This window comes from Lipotes vexillifer, unplaced genomic scaffold (genome assembly GCF_000442215.2).
Source record: "Lipotes vexillifer unplaced genomic scaffold, Lipotes_vexillifer_v1.1 scaffold154, whole genome shotgun sequence".
Lineage (NCBI taxonomy): Eukaryota > Metazoa > Chordata > Mammalia > Artiodactyla > Lipotidae > Lipotes > Lipotes vexillifer.
This window is the reverse complement of record NW_006783737.1, coordinates 365,395-387,687: the sequence shown is the minus strand read 5'-3', so window position 1 is coordinate 387,687 and position 22,293 is coordinate 365,395. Positions and strand designations below refer to the sequence as shown.

At 38.9% G+C, this 22,293-nt stretch overlaps 1 protein-coding gene across 2 annotated transcripts in view; it reads right to left on the bottom strand.

The window, feature by feature from the left end:
- The window catches only part of DCT (dopachrome tautomerase), a 31,600-nt gene that overhangs the window by 5,683 nt on the left and 3,624 nt on the right, over nt 1–22,293 (bottom strand). For both annotated transcript variants that reach the window (XM_007456377.1, XM_007456376.1), the window contains exons 2-6: nt 16,793–17,092; nt 14,056–14,156; nt 13,756–13,922; nt 11,449–11,628; nt 9,722–9,857 (exon numbers count right to left, since the gene is read on the bottom strand). In XM_007456377.1, coding sequence (XP_007456439.1) covers nt 9,722–9,857; nt 11,449–11,628; nt 13,756–13,922; nt 14,056–14,156; nt 16,793–17,092 — 884 coding nt within the window. The remainder of the gene's footprint in view (nt 1–9,721; nt 9,858–11,448; nt 11,629–13,755; nt 13,923–14,055; nt 14,157–16,792; nt 17,093–22,293) is intronic.

The window sequence follows — 22,293 nt, the reverse complement described above, 5'->3', positions numbered from 1 at the left end:
TGCCCTAAATCCTGGAAACTCCACATAAGGTTAAGAGGTTCCCAGCGAGGGCAATTGTGCTTCCTTCTCCAGGTGTAGCCTCGGGAGCCTGCCAGCCTCAAACGGAAGTCTTGCCTCAAGCGTGGAGACCAAGCAATAGATGTACAGGGTCTAAGTGTAGCAAGCAGGTGGGTTGCTTTTACCCAATTGCCTTTCTCTGTTTCTTCCACACTAACTTCCTTTGTGTTTGGGGTGAAACAATGTGTCAAGTTATCCACGAGATTTAACTGCAAGTCATTGGATAGGACTTCTAAGACATCTCGTTAAAGGTGGTTGTCTCGCTTTAAAGTGTCCCCTTTTCCTTTTCCATCTCTCCTTGCTGCTTCCTGGTACATGGATGTGATGGCTAAAGCTGCAGCAGCCATCATAGCAGCTAGCAAGCAAAGTTAAGAAAAGAAGCCACTCACCAAGGATAGTAAAACAGAAAGACAGAAGGTGTTCATGATGACTATGGAGCTACTATACCAGCCCTGGACCGCCCGCCACTAGAGGTCTTTTACACAAAGAGAAAAATAAACCTCTTTTTTGTTTAGGCTTCTGTAATTTTGGTTTTCTGTTTTAAGCAGCTGAACCAAATGCTAAGTGATACACAGAAAAAGGGGTGTACCAGAATGTATTTTCCAAGGAAGGCCATACAGCATCTCTTGAACTTTTAGATACTGTCTGAGTTCAAGTGAGAGATCAAATTGTGATTTACGGAAAGAAATAAGAGACTCTCAGGGCATAGAAAGATGCAGATTTAATGCTGTAAGAGGTAAATAACTGGGTGAAAGCACTAGAATTAACCCAGCACGAAGTGTAAATAATTAAGGAGGGGACAACACTCTAAAACAATTCATAATTTGGAGAGATAGCAGGGGAAGAGTAAGAAGGAGAGATTATAGGTCTCAGAAGGGTTGTTAAACATTATACAATAAAAGCTCTAGTAGGAACTACACACAGAGTACCAAATTTATAGAATGTAGTAAAAAAAAAAAAAAAAAAAAAAAGGCCAGTGTGTGCCAAAAAGATGCAAAAAGGGCAACAGACAAAATGCTGTGAGCAACAATGTATCCAGAGGCTAGAAAGAGAAGCACTGCAACCTGGAGACTAGGTATTTTTGATGAAGTTGTGAACATTGTTCCTCAACGAAATACCCTGAATTGCTCTTGAGAAACTAATGGTATGTTTGTTGGACACAGGTTGAAAATAAGCTAAGTTAATATCTCTGTAAATGCCAAATGTCATTTGACGATGATAAATAAAAACAGAACAAAGTAAAAGTAAACTGTCGTTGACTTATATCTGCTATAGAGATTCATAGTTATATTTTGGCATTAATAATTGAGTGCTTCAGAAATGAGGTTACAAATTTCGGTATAAAACTTATTCTATCTTGTTCCAACAAAGTGTGGATAGGTACAGGAAGAAAAAAAAAACCCACTAAATTTCAACTTGTGAGGCAGTATTGAAGAAAATGTGATTACATGGGCTTTCAAGGTAAATTTTTAAATGTAACCCTTGCAGAAGAAAGCAACTGATAACAAATGTTGTGCTTACAGGCGTAAAGAAACTTAATAAAGTACAGGGAAAGCATGCATACCTTTCTCAAGATCATTGGAGGATAAAGTTACTACCAAACTTAACCTTCATTTAAATGGCTGCAAATTCAGATTCCGGCGGCATGGAATCTCGTGATGACAAGAGAAGCGTATTTGTGCCTGGGGGAAGATTACTATCGAAACCTGAGGCTGACTGAAAACACATCTGTACTTTACCAAAGACCAACTCACTGTGGTTTTCACCACTTGAGTTCATGTATTACTATCCAGAAGATGTCATTCATAATCAGGGTGGATCTTATTGTGGTAACATGATGATGCTCTGGTCCTCTAAGAATTCATATCTGAGCATTTAGAAGTCACATGATAGACACACAGTTCCATATGAGAAGCTCTAATTTAAAACTTAAGTTAGAAGTCACAAGTAAAATGTTGGGTCCGAATTTCTAAATGAGAGAATTCCTAATGGTAACTCCTAAAAAGCATAGTTAACCATGCTTGTTATTTTATGGTGTCAATAATATTTATTTATTCTTGCCTTGTTCTGTCAAGGATTTGAAGCAGTGTATAGTCAAGATGTTGGTTTTACATACCTAAATAAGCCATATGTAATAGGCATGAAATAGTTACACAACAGCCAACTTCTGTTTAGCTGACTAAGCTCTCCCCCAGGGACGTGAGTAGTCCATAGACAGCACATTCAGTGAGACAGAAGAAACAACCAGAGAAAATGGGCATTTGAATAATAAGAGTCTCCTGGGCAGTGCTCAGCCCCATTTTGCTATAATTTTCTCTCCCTATCCTTTTCTACCCACTCTCTCACTGCATCCTGAGCAGACAGAATAGAAGGTATTTTTCAGGCATTTTGGAGGAGTTACATAGGGAAAGCACCCTTTCTGCACAAAAGATTTGTATAGTAGCATTGGATACAAAATATACATATGTATACATAAAATTATACAGTATACACTGTATATAAGATATGATAGCATGCATATAAGAATATCAAGAGCATTAGGAACTCAGTTGCTATACCCTTGAGGAAGAAAGCTTGTAGTTTAAGCATTAAATTTTGAACAAGTGCAAACAGAGAACACAGGAGAGTTCTACTATTAGTATGTCCATTTAAAAGATGCGATGTATGCTGAACTGCATACATCATAGGCAGACAATACAGGTTGAAAAGAGAGGACCAGGGTGATGTTAGAAGAGGTTCTAGAGAAGAACTGAGATACTCCCAGGCCATTCAAGACTAAGGGACCACCAAAGCTCTAGGAGAGAGGAACTCATATGAATGCTAGAACCATCTTAGATTTGTATATAAATTATGGTTTGCTGTTATACTACTTAATTCATCAATAATGAAGTGTATATAGTTCATCTCTTAGTTACAGGTTTAGTTCTTCTCAGTACAGTATGTGTTTATCCTTATAAAGTCTAGAGTTGAAAAGAACCCCTTCAGCTCCATTTAGCCATTTAGCATGTGCAAGTTAAAAATCAAACTATCCCTACAAATTATTGTGTATAAAATCAGCCACAAGGATATATTGTACAGCACAGGGAATATAGCTAATGTTTTAAAATAACTATAAGCGAAATATAACCTTTAAAAATTGTGAATCACTATATTGTACACCTGTAACTTATATAATATTGTACATCAACTATACCTCAATAAAAAAAAAAGAGTAAATAAGAGTATATCACAATAGAATGTGGTACACACTTCAGTCAAGAGTATTTCTTGTACCTAATTAAATATTATTAGAGCTTTTCAATTATTAAAAATAAAATGAAATAAAATAAAACCACCCAGACTGAGCCTATAGAAACGCTGCCACCCTGGGAGCTCCTGCCCAAACAGGTGGCCAGCCACCCTTTCTGGCACCTCAGCTCTTGTAAAATTCACCACGATGCTATGCTACTTAGGAATCAGTGGCTGTCTATCTCAGTTATTTAAAAATACATATATTAAATAAGTAAATTTTAAAGTCATGAATCCTTACTCAGGACAAAACCAATGCCCTATCTTTTCAAAAGTCAAGGGAAATTATTCAGACCTGCCTCACCAATTAGCGTTAATTCCTATCAACATGATCTAACAGGACAATGTGTCCTCAGCTATAATGAAAGCAACTGTGAAGTGATCAAATTAGAATTGTCTAAACTGACAAAAGGCAAAATTGTAGCCGGAAGACTCCACGTGGGGAAATTTTTGAGGAGAAAACTTTTCTTATAATCTCTGCTCAGCCACTTACTAGTTCATCTGATGTTGTACTCACCTCTTAGCCTCTCTGAACTTTATTTTCCCCATATTCAAAACGAGGAGAGTTGTTTAGCAGACACAGTTTGTGAACTTAAAGGATTATGTTTACATGGCATCTAGTGTAGGGACACATTAATAGATGCTCAATAATTTATTGCACATCAACTAAGTACTAACCACTAAAGAACCTAACCACTGTTCCGGAGATTGGATATTGTATCAATGATCACATTAGCTTCCCTTAAGCTAGTGAAATCTAGAAAATACATCTTCATATGAACAGAGTATTAGTTTTCCAAGAAAAATAAAATATCAAAAGAGGATGGGGCTTCCCTGGTGGCCCAGTGGTTGAGAGTCCGCCTGCCGATGCAGGGGACGCGGCTTCGTGCCCCGGTCCGGGAGAATCCCACATGCCGTGGAGCGGCTGAGCCCGTGAGCCATGGCCGCTGAGCCTGCATGTCCGGAGCCTGTGCTCCGCAACGGGAGAGGCCACAACAGTGAGAGGCCTGCGTACCGCAAAAAAAAAAAAAAAAAAAAAAAAAGAGGATGTTGTATTTGTTACTAACTTACATAGAGAATAAATCATTTAACTAATTCTCTTAAGAACCTTTAGTTTTTTTTGCTCTTCCCAGAAGTCATTATCCTACATGAACAGACAGATCACAGAGAAGGAAATGCAAATGGTTCTTTAAATATGTGAAAAGATGCTGAACTTCACTTAGAAGAAAAGAAATGAAAATTAAATTCACTGAAACATTTTCACTTATCACATTGGCAAAGATGAAAAAGTGTAATAACATACCATATTAATGAGAAAGAGTCAGGGAATTGTCCCTCTGCTACATAGCTGGTCGGAGAAAAAAGTCATTCAACCTCCCAGCGGGCAATTTGGCAACATCTATCAAAATTTCAAATGCATTTATTTAACTTCTGAGCCCGCGATTCTATCCTCTTGACTTATCTTACGTGTTCATTTATTGCTGTATTGTTTGTAAAGCAAAAGATTAGAAACCACCTAAACATCCATCAGTAGGAGACCAGTTTCAGGAAAAATTCATGCTACAGGATACCATGCGGCCTTTAAAAAAAAAAAGTGTTTAGAATAGGTAAAAAAACAAACAAAATAAAGAGTAAAACAAAGTCACAAAAATGTCTATAGTATATGCTGCCATTTGTATAAAAAAGAGAAGTATTATACATAAATATATGTGCTTGTATATCTATAAAATATATCTGGAAGAATAGGGAAAAATGGGAATGGATAGCTGGGACATGGTGTTGATACAGGGATTTCATTTTGTGCCTTTTACATTTGAACCTCTTATGATGTTATAAATTTTTTTAATTAAAAAATTTAGGAAACTATGTAACAACCTAAAAATGTGTGCATTATATTGGCAACTGTAGAAACATATAAGAATATGAAACAAAATAAGCAGAAATATTGAAATGAAATTATGGACATCTAAAAACTTTTTTGCCAATATTTCTGCAATTATGAATCATTAAACCATTAATACATTTAAAATTGACATAAAACAATGTTATTTTAATTACTCAAGATATTACTCTATGACTTTTTAAGAAAGATAAATATAATAGACCCATCTTTAAGTGCTTTGCTCTTGATGGGAGGAAAGCAATGTCCTATATACTTCTTTTGTAAAATTTCAACTAAACTCATACTAACTCAGAAGTATTCTATATTTGCTACTGTGACCTATTAATTTTTGTAATTTTATTGCAGCCTAGAAAGGTAGAGTCCGATAAGGTCTTACAGGCTTAACTTAGTGTTATCCATTAGATCTTTGTTTTTAGAAACTCATTTTCTCTTTTCTTGCTTTATGTTCTTAAATTCCTTTCTTATCCAAATGATTGTCATTGTTAAGAAATACAAATAAACAACAAAGTTTTACTGTATACCACAGGGAACTATATTCGACATCTTGAAATAATCTAATAACCTATAAGAACTATAACAGAAAAGAATCTGAAAAAGAATATATATACATATACATACAATATTGTGTTAGTTTCAGATGTGAAGTGATTCAGTTACATATATAATATACAAATATTATATGTAAATAAATTGACTATAGCTCAATAAAAAAAGAAAGAAATACAAATGGTAATAAGGCTGCTTGTATGTCTTAATTCCATTTAGAATATCAGCATATAAGGTGAGGAACAGACACATGAGCTATTCAGTGAGTACTAGCCATGCAACCGATGAGTCTCCTAGCTACTGTGGAATTGAAAGAATTACAACTTGCCAAATGTAACTTTCTAAGAGGACAATATCCAAATACACTTTAAGAATATTATCTTTAGGAATTGGGAAGAAAGTTACTAGTCTCTAACATAGTTTCTTTTGTGGCAGTTAACTATTTAACTTTTTAGTCTATTGGTTTCCCTCTTTTTTTTCTTTTCTAGGTTAAACCTACATTTAATATTGAAAACAGAACTACTTAGCATTCCTGTGACCTAATTTTATTTTCCATGATAAATGTGTGCACTTCCTTCAATTACCTTAAAATTAGAATTTCAGAGATCAGTTCAGAGTTCTTCCCGCATTTTAGCATTATACCTTCTTATATTCAGCATTGCGATCACATACAACTTTGTACTTCTCTTGCTTGAAGAGATTTCAGAAAAATAAATTTAACAAATGTTATATGCAATGTTTTTGCATAAATTGACTCATGAATTTGAAATTCCGGAAGCTATAGCTCTGTTAACTTAAGTGCTTTAACCTGGCTTTCAATACTGTTGAAGCTGAATTGGTCTCAACATGAAACTCTTTGTAAACAGCCTAAGTAACTGTGAGTTCTGGAACTGGTGCCAAAACATTACTCCTTCTGTGCCTTCAAAGAAGGGCTGTGGCTTTTTGTCTATTTATATATACATAACTAATACCAAAGAAAACAAAATTTTAAATATTAAAGGTATTAAAAGTAATGAAGACAAGGACGATTAAACATCTAGTGTCTTTGAACTACATGTAAGTCACGGAATTCCTCGTCCATAAAGTCATAACTAGAGCAGGAAGAGAAAGATGACTAAAGAGACATCTGTACGGCAGAGAAGACACTGATCCCTTCAAGCTGGGATTGGCAAACTAAAGCCTGCTGGGTAAATAGGGCTCGCAGCCTGTTCTTGTAAATAAAGTTTTATTAGAACACCACACTTGTAGGCAGATAGGGGAGGGGGATGCCTGGTGGAAAAGAACCAGATACAGCTTTTCGACATAAGAGGGGCCATTTTAAGCCTAAGCCGTTTTGTGATGTAAGCCTGTCCTCAGTGCTTGCCCTTGAACAGGCCTCAGGAATAACAATTTTAAGGAAACAAAAGAACAAACTGTTATCAGGCAAGAGAAGTAACTATAGCAAAGACAACAGATTAGTTGTAAAAACTCTCAGTTCCCTTTCGATGGTAAAGATGGCCTGAAGCACTTTATCGAGCTGTTCTGAAGAATCTAAACCCCCCTCTAGCGCTCAACCACCTGATCAGTGGAACCCAGGAGATGATGATGTTAACCTTTTCGGACTTGTGACTTCAATCAACTAAAGCTTGGACTCTGTCGACCTTTGCCCCAGTTCTATGCTGACTCCTCTGCACAAGCCCCTTCATGAATATTCATGTACCCTTAGCTTAAAGTTTCCCCAATTTTGCTGTTCCCAGAGACACTGCTTTGGGAAATATCCCCAGTGTTCTCCTTACTTGCTGCAAGCAATAAATCCTTCCCTCTTCGGATCAGTCTTTGGCTTGGTTGTGTCTTTTGGCTCAATGTCTGCCAAGAGACTGAACCCAGTCTTTGGGTAATACACTCACTTGTTCATGTATTGTCTATGGCTGCTTTCATGTTACAGTGGCAGGGTTGCATAGCTACAACAGAGATCATCTGGCCTGCAAAGCCTAAAACACATGCTATCTGGCCATTGACAGAAAAATGTTGTCAAGCCCTGCACACTTAGTGGGTTTCCTCAAAATAAGGACATAAGATTTGGCAATCCTTGAGATTTAGGATTGAAAATCAAATTACTAGCAACTACAGAAATGCAAATCAAAACTACAATGAGGTATCACCTCACACCAGTCAGAATGGCCATCACCAAAAAATCTGCAAACAATAAATGCTGGAGAGGGTGTGGAGAAAAGGGAACCCTCTTGCACTGTTGGTGGGGATGTAAATTGATACAGCCACTATGGAGAACAGTATGGAGGTTCCTTAGAAAACTAAAAATAGAACTACCATACGACCCAGCAATCCCACTACTGGGCATATACCCAGAGAAAACCATAATTCAAAAAGAGGCATGTACCACAATGTTCATTGCAGCACTATTTACAATAGCCAGGACATGGAAGCAACCTAAGTGTCCATTGACAGATGAATGGATAAAGAAGATGTGGCACATATATACAACGGAATATTACTCAGCCATGAAAAGAAACGAAATTGAGTTATTTGTAACGAGGCGGATGGACCTAGAGTCTGTCATACAGAGTGAAGTAAGTCAGAAAGAGAAGAACAAATACTGTATGCTAACACTTATATATGGAATCTAAAAAAAAAAAAAAAAAAGTGGTTCTGAAGAACCTAGGGGCAGGACAGGAATAAAGATGCAGACATAGAGAATGGACTTGAGGACATGGGGAGGGGGAAGGGTAAGCTGCGACGAAGTGAGAGAATGGCATGGACATATATACACTACCAAACGTAAAACAGATAGCTAGTGGGAAGCAGCCGCATAGCACAGGGAGATCAGCTCGGTGCTTTGTGACCGCCTGGAGGGGTGGGATAGGGAGGGTGGGAGGGAGACGCAAGACGGAGGAGATATGGGGATATATGTATATGTGTAGCTGATTCACTTTGTTATAAAGTAGAAACTAACACACCATTGTAAAGCAATTATACCCCAATAAAGATGTTTTAAAAAAAAAATTACTAGCATTACCTTTGGTAGGAGTGAAAGGTCTGGGATTAATCCTCAATTCATCAGAGGATTCTGCTGTTCTACTCAATATTTTGGAGTACTGGGTAGGAGTGACATATTTTCTTATGAATATGAGTTGTATGTACAAATTTTATAGTTTAAAACGTGTGTTTTAATAAAAACTTATTTAGAGACATATGGTGTCAATAGATGTATAGATAGATAGCAGAGAAGGTAGACATCAAAATGCTTGGCATAATCTGATGGCTGAAATGATAGCCTGAAAAGTGATGTGAGATATCAAGTTAGAGCCAGGGAACAAGGACCATCCTACAGAAGAACAAAGATGGCAATGGAGGACTCACAGACAAGCCCCCACCTTGTTAGAAGTTGGGACCAATAGTCCACATTTCTGATATTCTGATGGCAAAAGCAGCTCATTTTAAGCCAGAATCCTTTGTGAAGTCAGGGAAGCCAGGACCAAACACCAAACAGAGCTTTGGACCTCAGGTACCTGGGCATCATGCAAGGGTCACAGTACCTGCCCAGTACTTCCAGCCCATCACTTACCTTCAACACCACTCATCCCACCAATGAAAAATCACTCATCATTATGCTAATGTACAATATGTTATGCTAAATTATGGTATAATTTATAATATTATTTTGCTAATTTATGAATCCACCTCTGGACTGTAAGCTCCCATCTAGGGTCATTCCAAAGCTAACCATCTCTAAAGTACAGGTTTCTGATGAGGGAACTTCAAATGCTATCTAACCACCCCTATGCTGTAGATTTAAATTAACTTACATATGCATACATCCCGCTCACCCAGAGAATAAAACACACGCCGAACCTTAATCTTGTTGTAAAGCACATAAATCCAACACATTATCTAGAAAAGTTTTCATCTCTTCCGAGTCTTTGAACATACCACAAAAACAGGATCATTGGCAGCAGAATGTGGCAAAGCATTCGTCCCGTTCAGGAAGGAATGAACCAAATTATGAAGGTTCATCACTTGAGAGTCCAGGGTCCCGTCTGCTTTACCAAATCCTTCCAGAGCATTCCTGAGAGAAATCAGTATGTCAGCGACAAGAGTCATGCACTGATAAAGGTCCCTTTGTATTGTTTCCAGCCTAGATAATAATCTTCTATTTTGAGATTGTGTCGGGAAATGGGAAGCTCTGTTGTCGCTAAACAGCTAAGAGTTAGCGACAACCGTTAATGAGATCTTCTAAAGAGAAGGGAACTCCTAATCCATGCTAATTCCACACCTACTCGGTTGGAGTCTATATCTTTTGTGTACTGTATGACAATTATTTACCGTCATATCTGTCTCCCATGCCAGATATGAACTCCTAGAGGACAGAGACTGCGGTTTCTCCAAATTTGTATTTCCAGGTCTCAGTACCATGCCCAGCACATGGTCTGAGATCAATAAATTTTTTTTTTTGAATTCACATATAATCTTATATTCCTATTTCTCCACTAAATAGATCTGCTGTTTGACTGTAATACATTCAGCATTCTAAACATATCCCCAAATTCCCCTTATCATTCTCTTTTTTCCCCTCCTCATTTTCAGGACATTTTAATTGTCCATACCCTAACTCAGTGATCCCCAAATTTAAGCATACATCAGAATCACTGGAAAATAAAAATACATATTTCATGTCCCACTTTCAGAGTTTCTGATTCAGTAGGTACAGGCTGGGTCCTAACAATCTGTGGTTCTTTCTACCTAACTCCCAGGTGATGTCAATTATGATGGTCTGGGCACCACATTTTGAAAACCACTCGCTTAACTAAAATCTATAGGGAATGCAATCTGCGTCGACTGCACTTGTATCACAATGAAAAACTCATGCTCCTTTTCAAGGTAAAGGTCACCCTTCACCTCACCTTTGACACTATCCTGAGGGATGTGTCCAACACCAGCACAGACTCTGGGCTCTGCTACACTTGGCACAACCTCTGCAGTAAGTTCAGCCTACCCTGCCCCTGGCCCCAAAGAACACACCAGTTGTATAATTTACACACGGTTGAGAGAGAGAATTCAGTTTGGGAGAAGACCGTGAGTCTATCTGCCATTCTTTTTCGGAGCTTCAAAGATGTTTGTTTAAAATCTTATTTATAGCCATACATATTTCTCATCATGTTTACTGTCTTTGTAGAGGGAGAAAATTATTAGTTGGCCTTTAAATTTCAAGTATTGTAACGTCATTGCTGTGCTGTAATCTGAGTTGCATTTAATCTGTAATACTCCTCTGAGATCTCAGACTCCAATATTAAGGTCTATGGTTGACATTTTTTTAAGGGAGAAAAGAAAAATCATGAGCAAATATTTCAAAACTACTCTATTTAGTGAGGTGCCTTGGTTCTGAAGACTGTACTTATATGTGTACAGAAATTAGAAATACAAAAGGTGGTTTTGAATGGCTGAGTTAGAAGATATTCAAACTACGCTATTAATGATAGCAGGTGGATGATGACTGCCTTGACACTGACGCCTTGTTACCCTCTTTTACCAAGTGCTTCCCTATTCCTGAGCTTTGATGTCTCCCAACACCTGGATTTCCTTCCAGTTCATTACAACCACAGGCGTGAAAATCTAAAAGTATTGGAACACGCCAGGGTCGCAGAGCTCAGGGCACCAACCGGAAGCTAGACGTAGAGTTCTGGAAGAAAGGAGGATTGTCAAACTTCTTGAGAGACAGGCAATCTTGTATGTCTTTTAAAGTTGGCAGTTTCTCACTGTTTCTTCCCACTTGATTTCTTCTCAACAAACCTTCATAGGTTCCATTACACAGGGTGACCCGGCGGTTGTAGTCATCCAAGCTAAGATGTGTAAGGAGATTAGAAATAATATGGATAGTATCATAACTCTGAGCCCAGCAAACCAATCAAGGTTATAGTCGTGGTAAAATTTTACTACAGTTACCTTACAAGGGTCAAAAATATGTGGTAAAAGTACTGCTTCCAAAAGCAATTATGGATTAAGGATTTTCAAAAACATAGATGCATGAAATATGAATCAACACATAAATAATGAAGAAAAATTACCATTCCGTTGGAAAGACAGTAGGTTTACTAGGCAAGACGGTGACTCCCATTATGTGCATCTGAATCTTGAGTAACTGAGGAGAGACCAGGCTAGACTGTATTAATATTGAGCTAAGCCAGTTTGGGCAGAAGTAAAGCTAGGAAAGCATTTCAGGCAAACTGAAGGCAAATGAAGGTGGTCAGAGTGAAAACACATGAAACTATATGGAGAAGTATTAGGAGAAACGCTGTATTGGAAAGTGTTCTAAGGCAGAAGGGATGGTTAATTGGTAAACGCGGGATGCTGGGAAGGTCCCGCGCCCATAAGATTATATCCTACATGCCTGTTGGGGCCTGGAATTCCACCATCAGAACAGTATTCCATTTGGTAGAGATCAAATTTTAAAGATGTTTCTGTGTGCATTTTAATGGGTGAGGGGATCATACTGGGTGTGTGAGAACAGAATCAGCTCACATGAGGATGAAAGATGCCAGTATCTAAAAACTAGACAAAAAATAGCCTCCAAAGCAGCCTTTCCCCAGTGTGTTCCAGTGAGATGGTCTGTGAAATAAGGGTGGTCAGGGTCAGATAAGTTTAAGCCCCTCTTGAAAAATAAGAACACGGTTACTTATGAAAGGCTCTGAGACATTCTAAGATTTTTAAAACCCTTTTAACTCAGCATTCTCTAAATTTATTTGATCAGAGGAATCTCTTTTCACATACCACCTATTAATAGCCCAAGGCACTATGAGAAATGCTGCCCTTATGGAATGACATTAAGTCATGTACAAAGCACTTACTACATCCCTATGAGCACTGCCTGGAGGGCTGTAGGAAAAGCTTAGGATGGAGAAAATGGGATCACAGTGAGCTAGACCTAGACCCCCCGAAAACACGCGCACGCCCAGCCTGGGCCGTGGACAACAAAGCTCTGTGCCATGGAGCGGTCGAAAGACAAAGGACAAGGGCACTAGTATAGTGGAGTTTAAAACAGGAGGATCGTGGAGGAAACAAATGAATATAGGAAGACAGAAGAGCTTCTTGGGGAATCTTTTCCTGAGATGTGTGCCAGGAAAGAGAAACAAATTCAAGGAATCCCTGAGGACAGAATTCTTTGTGGGGTATGTGCTGCTTGTGTGTTCTTTGGTACTTTCTTTTTTTTCAAATAACAAACATTTGTTGGTGTCACTTACGGTAGAAAAAAGTTTCTACACCAGATGCACATGACCCGATTTTAGTACTTTAGAGATTCATCTCACCACCCCATTTCCTGTTCCCCTCAACTCCCCAGCACCCTATGGCCCAGCCATATCAGACTGCTTCTAGGGACTTTTCTAACTTCATACATGATGTTCCCTCCGTCTAGGACACACCACCCTCCCCTGCCTCTGGTTGAGAGATCTGTGCCTCCTCGAAGTCTCAGGATACTCGTGTCTCCACCTCTTAAAGACTTTCACTGATTCTCTTCTTGGCTTTGGACATACACCTATTAAAATGCTTCTCACGTTATATTGTAATTTGTTTACCAGCCTTCTACCTTTGTAAGTATAAAATGATATTCCAAAGGGAAGCTATATTTTATTCATCCTTGTATTCCCAGCACTATTAAACTGCTTAGAATATGATCAGTGCTTAAGACATGTTGGCTGAATACAGGAAATACTTCTCATTTTAAGACAGTTGACCTCAAAGTGATGGCCAAGCATACTCAATTCACAAGTGTGATTTCCATACCTCTATTTTCTTTTTATTAAAGGGCTCAGGGATTTTTAAAATCCCACCTCCCTCAGGAAAATACTGTTCAGAAACATGTAAACAGAATCCAACATGCATTAGAAACAGAATTGTAAAGTTTTTCTCCATCTCTCAGACATAAGAAAATACAATCTCTGGATTTCTGCTGCAGGTACACATGCGATTACCTATCACAGACAATTTCCCAGCTGGAGAATCTGGAGTTCTGACTAATCAGAGTCGGATCATCTTGTCTTGCAGCCCCAAGCAGCTGGTCTGTACACACGTCACACTCGTTCCTCCCGGTGGCAAAGTTCCAGTAGGGCAAAGCAAAGGACTCATTGCCGGTGAGGCGCTAAAAGCAAAGGGCATGACCAGTCATTTAATTCATGTCATCAGATACAACAAGAAAATGTATAAAGCAAAGACTGATATGGGTCTTGACCAAATACATAACAAAATTAAAAGAAACTGATGTTTGGACCAACCTGGAGATCTCTTTCCAGCCACAACAAATGGTAGCGGTGCCAGGTCACAAAGGCGGGGCCTTGGTGTGAGAAATCTATGGCCTTGTATGGGCGCCCTGGTCCTAAAACAATTGGGAAACATGTTAGAGGTCACAGAATAGATTTTTTTTTAATGTTAAATGTTACCTGGGAGGTGCTGCAGAGCCAATAAGTTCGTGAAGTTTTAGTTGGAAAACAACTTTTTTAAATTAATTAATTATTTTTTTATTGATTTATAATGTTTCAGGTGTACAGCAAAGTGATTCAGTTTATATATATACGTATATATATATATAAAAATATATATATACATATATATATATATATATATTCTTTTTCAGATTCTTTTCCATTATGGTTTATTCCAGGATACTGAATAAAGCTGCCTGTGTTATACAGTAGGCCCTTGTTCTTTATCTATTTTTTAAAATAAATTTATTTATTTATTTTTGGCTGCATTGGGTCTTCGTTGCTGCGCGCAGGCTTTCTCTAGTTGCAGCGAGCAGGGGCTACTCTTCGTTGCAGTACGTGAGCTTTGCAGTGGCTTCATTGCAGTGGCTTCTCTTGTTGCAGGGCACTGGCTCCAGGCGTGTGGGCCTCAGTAGTTGTGGCGCACGGGCTTAGCGGCTCCGTGGCATGTGGGATCTTCCCGGACCAGGGCTCAATCCTGTGTCCCCTGCATCGGCAGGCGGATTCTTAACCACTGCACCACCAGGGGAGCCCTTTATCTATTTTATATATAGTAGTGTGTATCTGTTAATCCCAAATTCCTAATTTATCCCCCCCTTTCCCCTTTGGTAGCCATAAGAGAAAACAAGCGTTTTTGTCATTTATCTCTCGGAAAGCAACAACAACAAAACAATCTCAGCAGCAACTAGCAGTTTTAGGATAAGTTCTCCTTCATCTCTCGAAAGTTTGATTGACAGCAGAGATCCAGAGAAATTCAGGTCATCTTAAGAGCTCCTGTTATAAATTTAATTTTGAAGCAATGTTTCGTGAAGATACAATGAGTATCCCCCCCCCCAAAGAGATCGAGACCTAAATGAAATATATTTCTAAAAGACATTTTCTAACCTATTCCTCACAAAAGCATGTATTTATAGGGAGGGGTTAATGAAAATAAAGCGACTTCAACTGCACTGAGTCCAAATTCAGCATTTATGTAACCAAAAGGCACTTCCACGGATTCTGCCTCAGCCGTCAATCAGTTACAGCTATTAGCTGACAAGCATGGTTGCTGAGCCCAGAAGAGAGAAAAATACATTCCAACCAATTTGGCTGGCCTCTGGAACTGCCAATTTTAGTGAAAAGCTTTGGGAGATTTAATGACCTCCTTGCTGCCTGTTCCACCCTTCTTTTCCCTCTCATAACAGCTTTTGATGGTTATGTAGAAACTTTAGCTAACTTTAGTCCTTTTTCAAAGCACCCATGATAACCTCAGAGAGATGAACAGAAATGAATATAAATTTAACTCCTAGATGCAACCAGAAACTATAGTTTTCTTTTCCTCTCGAGAGACTACCCTCTCATAAAGCAAAAATTCCTCAGAGTGATGACAGGAAAACAATAAAGGTTTATAGCCAGAGGAGCCTCCGTATCTACCGATAAAGAAAGACGCTTACCTATGACGCAAGTTTTTAAAAGACACTGAGGGGAAAAAACTGCTGTCACTGATGTTGGCTACGCAGCCCTTTGTAAATGTTTTAATGCAAAACAGAGTTTAAAAGTTCTCAAGACAAAATGATGAGGGGGCATCAAGCGAGGGAGAGTGAGCGATAAACACAAGGAAAGATGATTTCACATGAGAATCTTGCTATTCAAAGTGAGCTCTGTATCTTCATTCACCCTGACCCCAAAGAGAAGCCCCAGAAGTGGGGATAATTGCAAATAGAGCCAAAGTTCAGGACAGCACGGAGCAGAATCTGGACTGGACTCCAGCCCTCCTGGAGCTAACTGGTGGCCATGGCTTTCCCGTGACTGAAAATAACAGAGGATAAAGTTTGATGTACGAGATTAATGACGTTCCTAACAGACAGTTCCCATCCCAGGCCCCAGTTTTTAGTATCTGGAAGAGCAGAGTGCCATTTTCTCAAGCATCCAGCCTAACTGTGGTTCAAAGGGCTAAGCCAAGCTACATTGCTGTGGCTCAGCTCATCCTTTTCCTTGACAATTCAAGTCCAAAAACCCTGGGAATTACAGCAGTGCATGGGCACCACGAGTGACGACCTGAAAGTCTCACGACTAATACATGTGAGTTTAGTGCGATACACACTTCCAATACCGATACTCTAATTCTGCACAAAGAAGCTTCACGTGCTTTTAGAACAGGTCAGAGAAGGCTTCCATGGTCAGATTTAGAAATGTTTTCTTCTGGAATCAAAAGGAATTTGTCTCCACTTCACCAAATCTTGCCTTTGAGGATGAATAGCTTCGGAGAGAAGAGTTTAGACCCTGAACCAAAAACACAAACTATAGGAGAGAACATTTTCAGATGTCCGCAGCCAACGTCCAGGGAGAAACCACTGCATTCTAACACTGGGCAGCATCTGATAATTCAATGACTTTCATAAACCTAATTCCTCTTTGATTCCTTGAGAGGTTTTTCTCTTGTCAATTAAGTGACAAGAAAGTGCCTGAAAGTATTTCCCACCCACCCACCCACCCCCCAATCCCAAACCTATAATAAAATACCTTAAACTCAGGGGAAAAAAAGACTCACCTAATAATGTATCTCTGACGGAATAATAATGGAGCCACACAAAGAAGTCATAAATGCTGCAGTTGGCGATCTGTGGCTGGGTCCCGTTGGTCCCGAGCAGGCCTAGCCAGTGTTGCGTGGTGATCACGTAGTCGGGATGCGGCGTGTTCTTTGCGAGGTCTAAGGAGCTCAAGAATTGCTCACGCTCCTGAGGGGTCAAGGAGTGGATATTCTGCCGGACAACCGGGGGTTTCTTCTGCTCGCAGTTGGGGCCAGTCCAGCCAAACTTGCAGTCTCCACAGTTATAGCCGGCGAAGTTTCCTAGTGCATTTTAAAAATGAAGGGATACAAGTTATTATGAAATATTGAGTATAGTTCCCTGTGCCATAGAGGAGATCTTTGTTGTATCTATTCTATGCCTTCTTTGAATGACCATAGCACTATCTATTCTATGCCTTCTTTGAATGACCGCAGCACTTGTTGTCTGTATCATTTTTATGTCTGTTGTTGCTTTGTGACTGAAAATGAAAAATTTCTATTTGTTCATGTCCTGGCCCCTCCTTAAAAATGTGTTCATTTATGTATTTCATATGTATTGACTACATCTTAGACACTGTGTTAGCTGCTGGTTCTAGATGTTAGTAAAGTATAGACCTTCCTGCTCAAAAGGTCCCAGTATTTGTGGGAAAACAAAAAAAATGAACCACCTGTGTTCTCAAAGAGCTTCGTACTTCCCAAAGAGAACACACCTAGTAGGTACAATAAATACATGTATCATATGTAAAAACAAATAAATAATAAAAATTAAGGGAAAGATGGAAGAAGAAGCTTTCGTAGGTTGGAAGACATTTCTGGGGTAGAACAGAAGATCAATTGCTTTTCCTTCCTCTCCTCTTGAAATGTTTGTCCCTCCAAGTGGACTGAACACTGGAGAGTTCCTAGAAATATTCCCAGTAAAGAAATAGGACAGGAAATGAATTCCATGCTGTTATGAGCTGAACTGAGTCCCCACAAAATTCATCTGCTGAAGTCCTAACCCCCAGTACCTCAGTATATGACTATCTTTGGAGATATAGGGTCTTTAAAAAAGTAAGTTAAAATGACATCATTGGGGGGGCCTGATCATTGGCTAATCCAACGTGACTGGTGTCCTCCTAAGAAAAGGAAATTTGGACACAGTTACCGAGGGAAGATGATGTGAAGACAGGGAGAAGACACCATCAACGAGCCAGCAAGAGAGGCCTCAGAAGAATCCCAGCTGCCGACACCTTGTTCTGGGACTTCAGGCCTCCAGAATTGTGAGGAAATAAGTTTCTGTGTGTCAGCCAGTCCGTGGTCCTTTGTTGTGGAAGCCCTAGCAAACTAAAACACTGCTACCTTCCACATTCCCTTCCTCTCACGGGTCATGCCGGGGGTCCCTTCCTGGGGTTGAGCTGCAGCCTCGGATGTCATCACTGCTGGGCCACCCTCCCCTGCAGCACATACGGAAGGGCTGATGCAAAATAGGTCCTTGATTTAGAGAGGAAGAGAATATACACCAAGCTAAAGGTGGAACCAAAATAAATAAGCTGATTTCCAGGAATTTTGGTGAAATCCAACATTTAAAAAGCTGGTTTATTTCACAAAGGAGACAGAGTTAAGACAAAATCAATGGAGGCTGGCAGGTGAATTAGCTGCCATGGTGTCAGGAAGCGCAAACAAACGGCTCTGCTTTGTTTGTTATCACCCCAGGGACTGAGTACTAGTCATACCGAGCTCTAGGCATCTTTCTGATTAGCATCTAAAGTTTAAATTATCTTAGCTTGACTTTTCCCTTTTTAGCCTTGATTATTGCTTTTGGTATGACCAGCACCTCATTCCTTAGGTGGTAATAAGTTAGAATAAACATTTAAATATTATTGGCGTGAAACGTTGAAACAAAAAAGGATAATAACTCTTATCTGCTAGGGGATGAGAGGGGTTATGTAAAGCATTTAACCTGAGTGACAATCTCCCTTCCTTCTCTTCCTACCCCTCCTCCCAGATCCTTTTTTTTTTTTTTACATCTTTATTGGAGTATAATTGCTTTACAATGGTGTGTTAGTTTCTGCTTTATAACAAAGTGAATCAGTTATACGTATACATATGTTCCCATTTCTCTTCCTTCTTATGTCTCCCTCCCTCCCCCCGGTACGCGGGCCTCTCACTGTTGTGGCCTCTCCCCTTGCGGAGCACAGGCTCCGGACGCGCAGGCTCAGCGGCCGTGGCTCACGGGCCCAGCCGCTCCGCGGCATGTGGGATCTTCCCGGACCGAGGCACGAACCCGTGTCCCCCGCATCGTCAGGCGGACTCCCAACCACTGCGCCACCAGGGAAGCCCCTCCCAGATCTTTTTACTTGCTCTTCCTTCTGTCTAGAACACTTTCCCCTCACGGTCTCCCTACATTCCTCTTTGCATGGGTTACCTATTCCACCTTTAAGCGTCACGATGGGCTCTCTGCAAGGTCATCCCTGATCCCACACATCAGGGTGATGATCCCATGCTGTGCTCCTATGACACCTCATATTTCCTTTTTCATCGAATTAATCGTGCCAACTGTAGACATCTACTGGTCTCAGCTACAGGCAACTGGAAGGCAGTTATCCTGCTGCCTAGGCCTATGCTTGGCCTTGTACAAATGAATATTTCTTTAATGAATGAAAGAAGCATAAAGCCAAATCACCACGATGGATACTTTAAATATCTTACTATTTTTTTTGTCAGTTATATGTCAATAAAGCTTTAATTTTAATTTTTTAATTTAAGTTTTTTAACTAAGAAAAAAGGAGTATAAAGCACGTAGTAGATGATTCAATAAGCCTCAGTTTTCTTCTTCCTTTCTCTCCCTTGTGAATTAGAAGGAAAAGCAGGCCCTGCAAATAATTTCGATAAACTACAAATACCAAAATAGATGCAAGTAAAACATACTATGACCATAGTAAAGAGAGGGTTATTTGGATCTCTAAAGGAAAAGAAAACTTTCCAATAACATGAAAACAAAAGGATCAGCATGTGTCCTACATGAAGAAAATGAACAGGCCTCCTCTATTAACCCAATGGATTTTTTGATGGTTAAAGAAAATGTCCTTAAAAATATCATAAGTAAGAAGAATTTTTTTAAAAAAAATTTGGGTTCTATGCTCTTTGTAACATACAAAATATTCTACCTACTCTTACACAGCTTATTTGTATTTTCCTGTTTCAACACCAAATGAGAACATAAGTTTAAAAAAAATACATAAAAGGGAAAATTCTACTAGTCCCAAGACTGAAAATCAAGTTCTTGAATAGTGTGCATTAAACATTAAAATTTATGCTGATCACTGGAGTGAAGCTATTAAATATAAATTATTTAACAAATATTTATTCAACAGCTACTACAGTATCAAATGCTATGCAAGGCACTTCAGGCTTCACGGAGCTTGGTGTCTATTTATCTTCCCTTGGGGTACCTACTAAAATTGTATAATATCTATTTTTAAAACATCTTGGATTAAAATGTATCCCCTACTTTGGCAGCTTCTATAGGAATAGAGTATTTTTTGAGAAGCGATTGAACAAAAGGCCTGTGAAGAATACTAAATACCTAAACTTCCAGCTGTTTACCTACAGCCAGGTGATTGGAGGTGAATGTGTAGTCACAGCTCTACAATAGGAGAGCAATTCCTTCCTCCAAAATGCTAAGAAATAGCACACACAAATTTCAAAATAGTAAATTCGATACATTTCTAGATTTAAAGGCATAAAACTTGTCTTTGAATTTTGGGGTCTCATTATTAAAACTGAGTAATTCATAACTTAGGCCATGAGTTTTCAGATCTTTGCATTTTCTCTACCATGATTCTTTTTGGTTGCTAGAAACAAAATTACCAATAACTAATTATCTCCCTCATTCATTTTTTCAACAAATAACTTATTAACACCTAATACCTAAAAGGAGGTCAAAAGTAATCATGCCCTGCTCTGTGCACCCACAGCTTTATGTACATTCATGCAATTGCCACACGTGGTAACTTTGGACTTGACCTCTCAAAGCCTGTCCTATTGCAATAAGAGTTCTATTTCATCGGGTTCTTATGGAAAGCAATCATGTTAATATAGAGTAGTATTGGTACATAGTAAGCTCTATATGAAGTGTTACCATTACTAGTTTCACCAGATACCACTTATCAAGTCGTATGGTCTAAGTATTTGTTTTCGTACCTGTCTTACTCATCCACTACGCTGTGGACACATCAAAAATTACGTTGGGGTTCTTTCCCCTTTGTACCTGAAGGGCCTAACGTAATTGGTGCTAAATAAACATTGGTTGGCTGGCTGATGAAGGAGTCATGAATAACTAAATAAAAGGCATTAAGCCCTGGAGGATACAAATATAAGGCACAGTGTGTTCATCTAGTGGGACGAGGAACATGGGCGGAATGAAATATCAACGCAAGTCTAACTGTGGGAAAAGTGAAAACAAGAATTAACCAAACACCATGAATGACAAAAGACAAAATGATTGATTCTGACTCAGAAGACCAGAGATGCTTCACAATTATGTTGAATAAAGACATCTCATGAAGCCACAGTTGCCCCTGAAAAGCAATGTAAAAATGCTAATAAGAAAGCATCTGTGTGGATCTGAGCTCACCTATGACCCATAAATGTATTTGATAAAAAATCCCTTTTCCAGCATGTCTCAGAGAAAATATACCCCACAGCTCTGCAGTCAGATCCCTTTCATATTTGAGCTTCTAACCCTGATTTAAAGAATTTGTTAAAATGCTGAAGACAACTGAAAAGTGCAATAACATAAAAGCCTAGCACACAAAGTGTTTATTTCTTTAATTTAGATTTCCTAGTATTTCCTAACATCAACTTAATGAGTTAAATTTTTCCATTAATCCACCAATAACAGCAGCCAAGATATAGATATAGATATAGATATAGATATAGATATAGATATAAAGATATATAAATGAACGGGGCCCTTTTAGAAAGGATTGCGTTATCTCACTGGGAAATGGAGAGAGAAAAAAGAAAGGATCCCTAGATACCAGTCTATCACTGAGTATGTCCTGGAGTAAAAATTAAATTTAAAAAAACAAAGTCTTATACCTACTTAGGACTGGGGAAAAAATGGAAAGAGAATGAGAACAACCAAACAACGCACATTCCTACATGAACTGCATCAGCTCAACCTCCAAAGGCTATTAGATTAATTAAGCTTAAAGATTAGTGAATTTACAAGGAGCTCTAAATAGCCTATTCCTTTAAATTAGAGATTCTATTATATTAATAACAATACTTTATACTCACATGAGGCCTTTCATCTGCAGAGTTCAAAAGGATTTTACAAACATGGTTTCATCATTATCCCCATTACAGAGATTAGAAAATGGAGGCACTTAGTCACTTGTACAAACAAGAAGTTCTTAGATAATTGTTCATAAACCATTTGGTGCACATATTTTTCAAAAATCCAAAGGCCCAGCTGCAGCTGGTCTATGCTCAGGAAT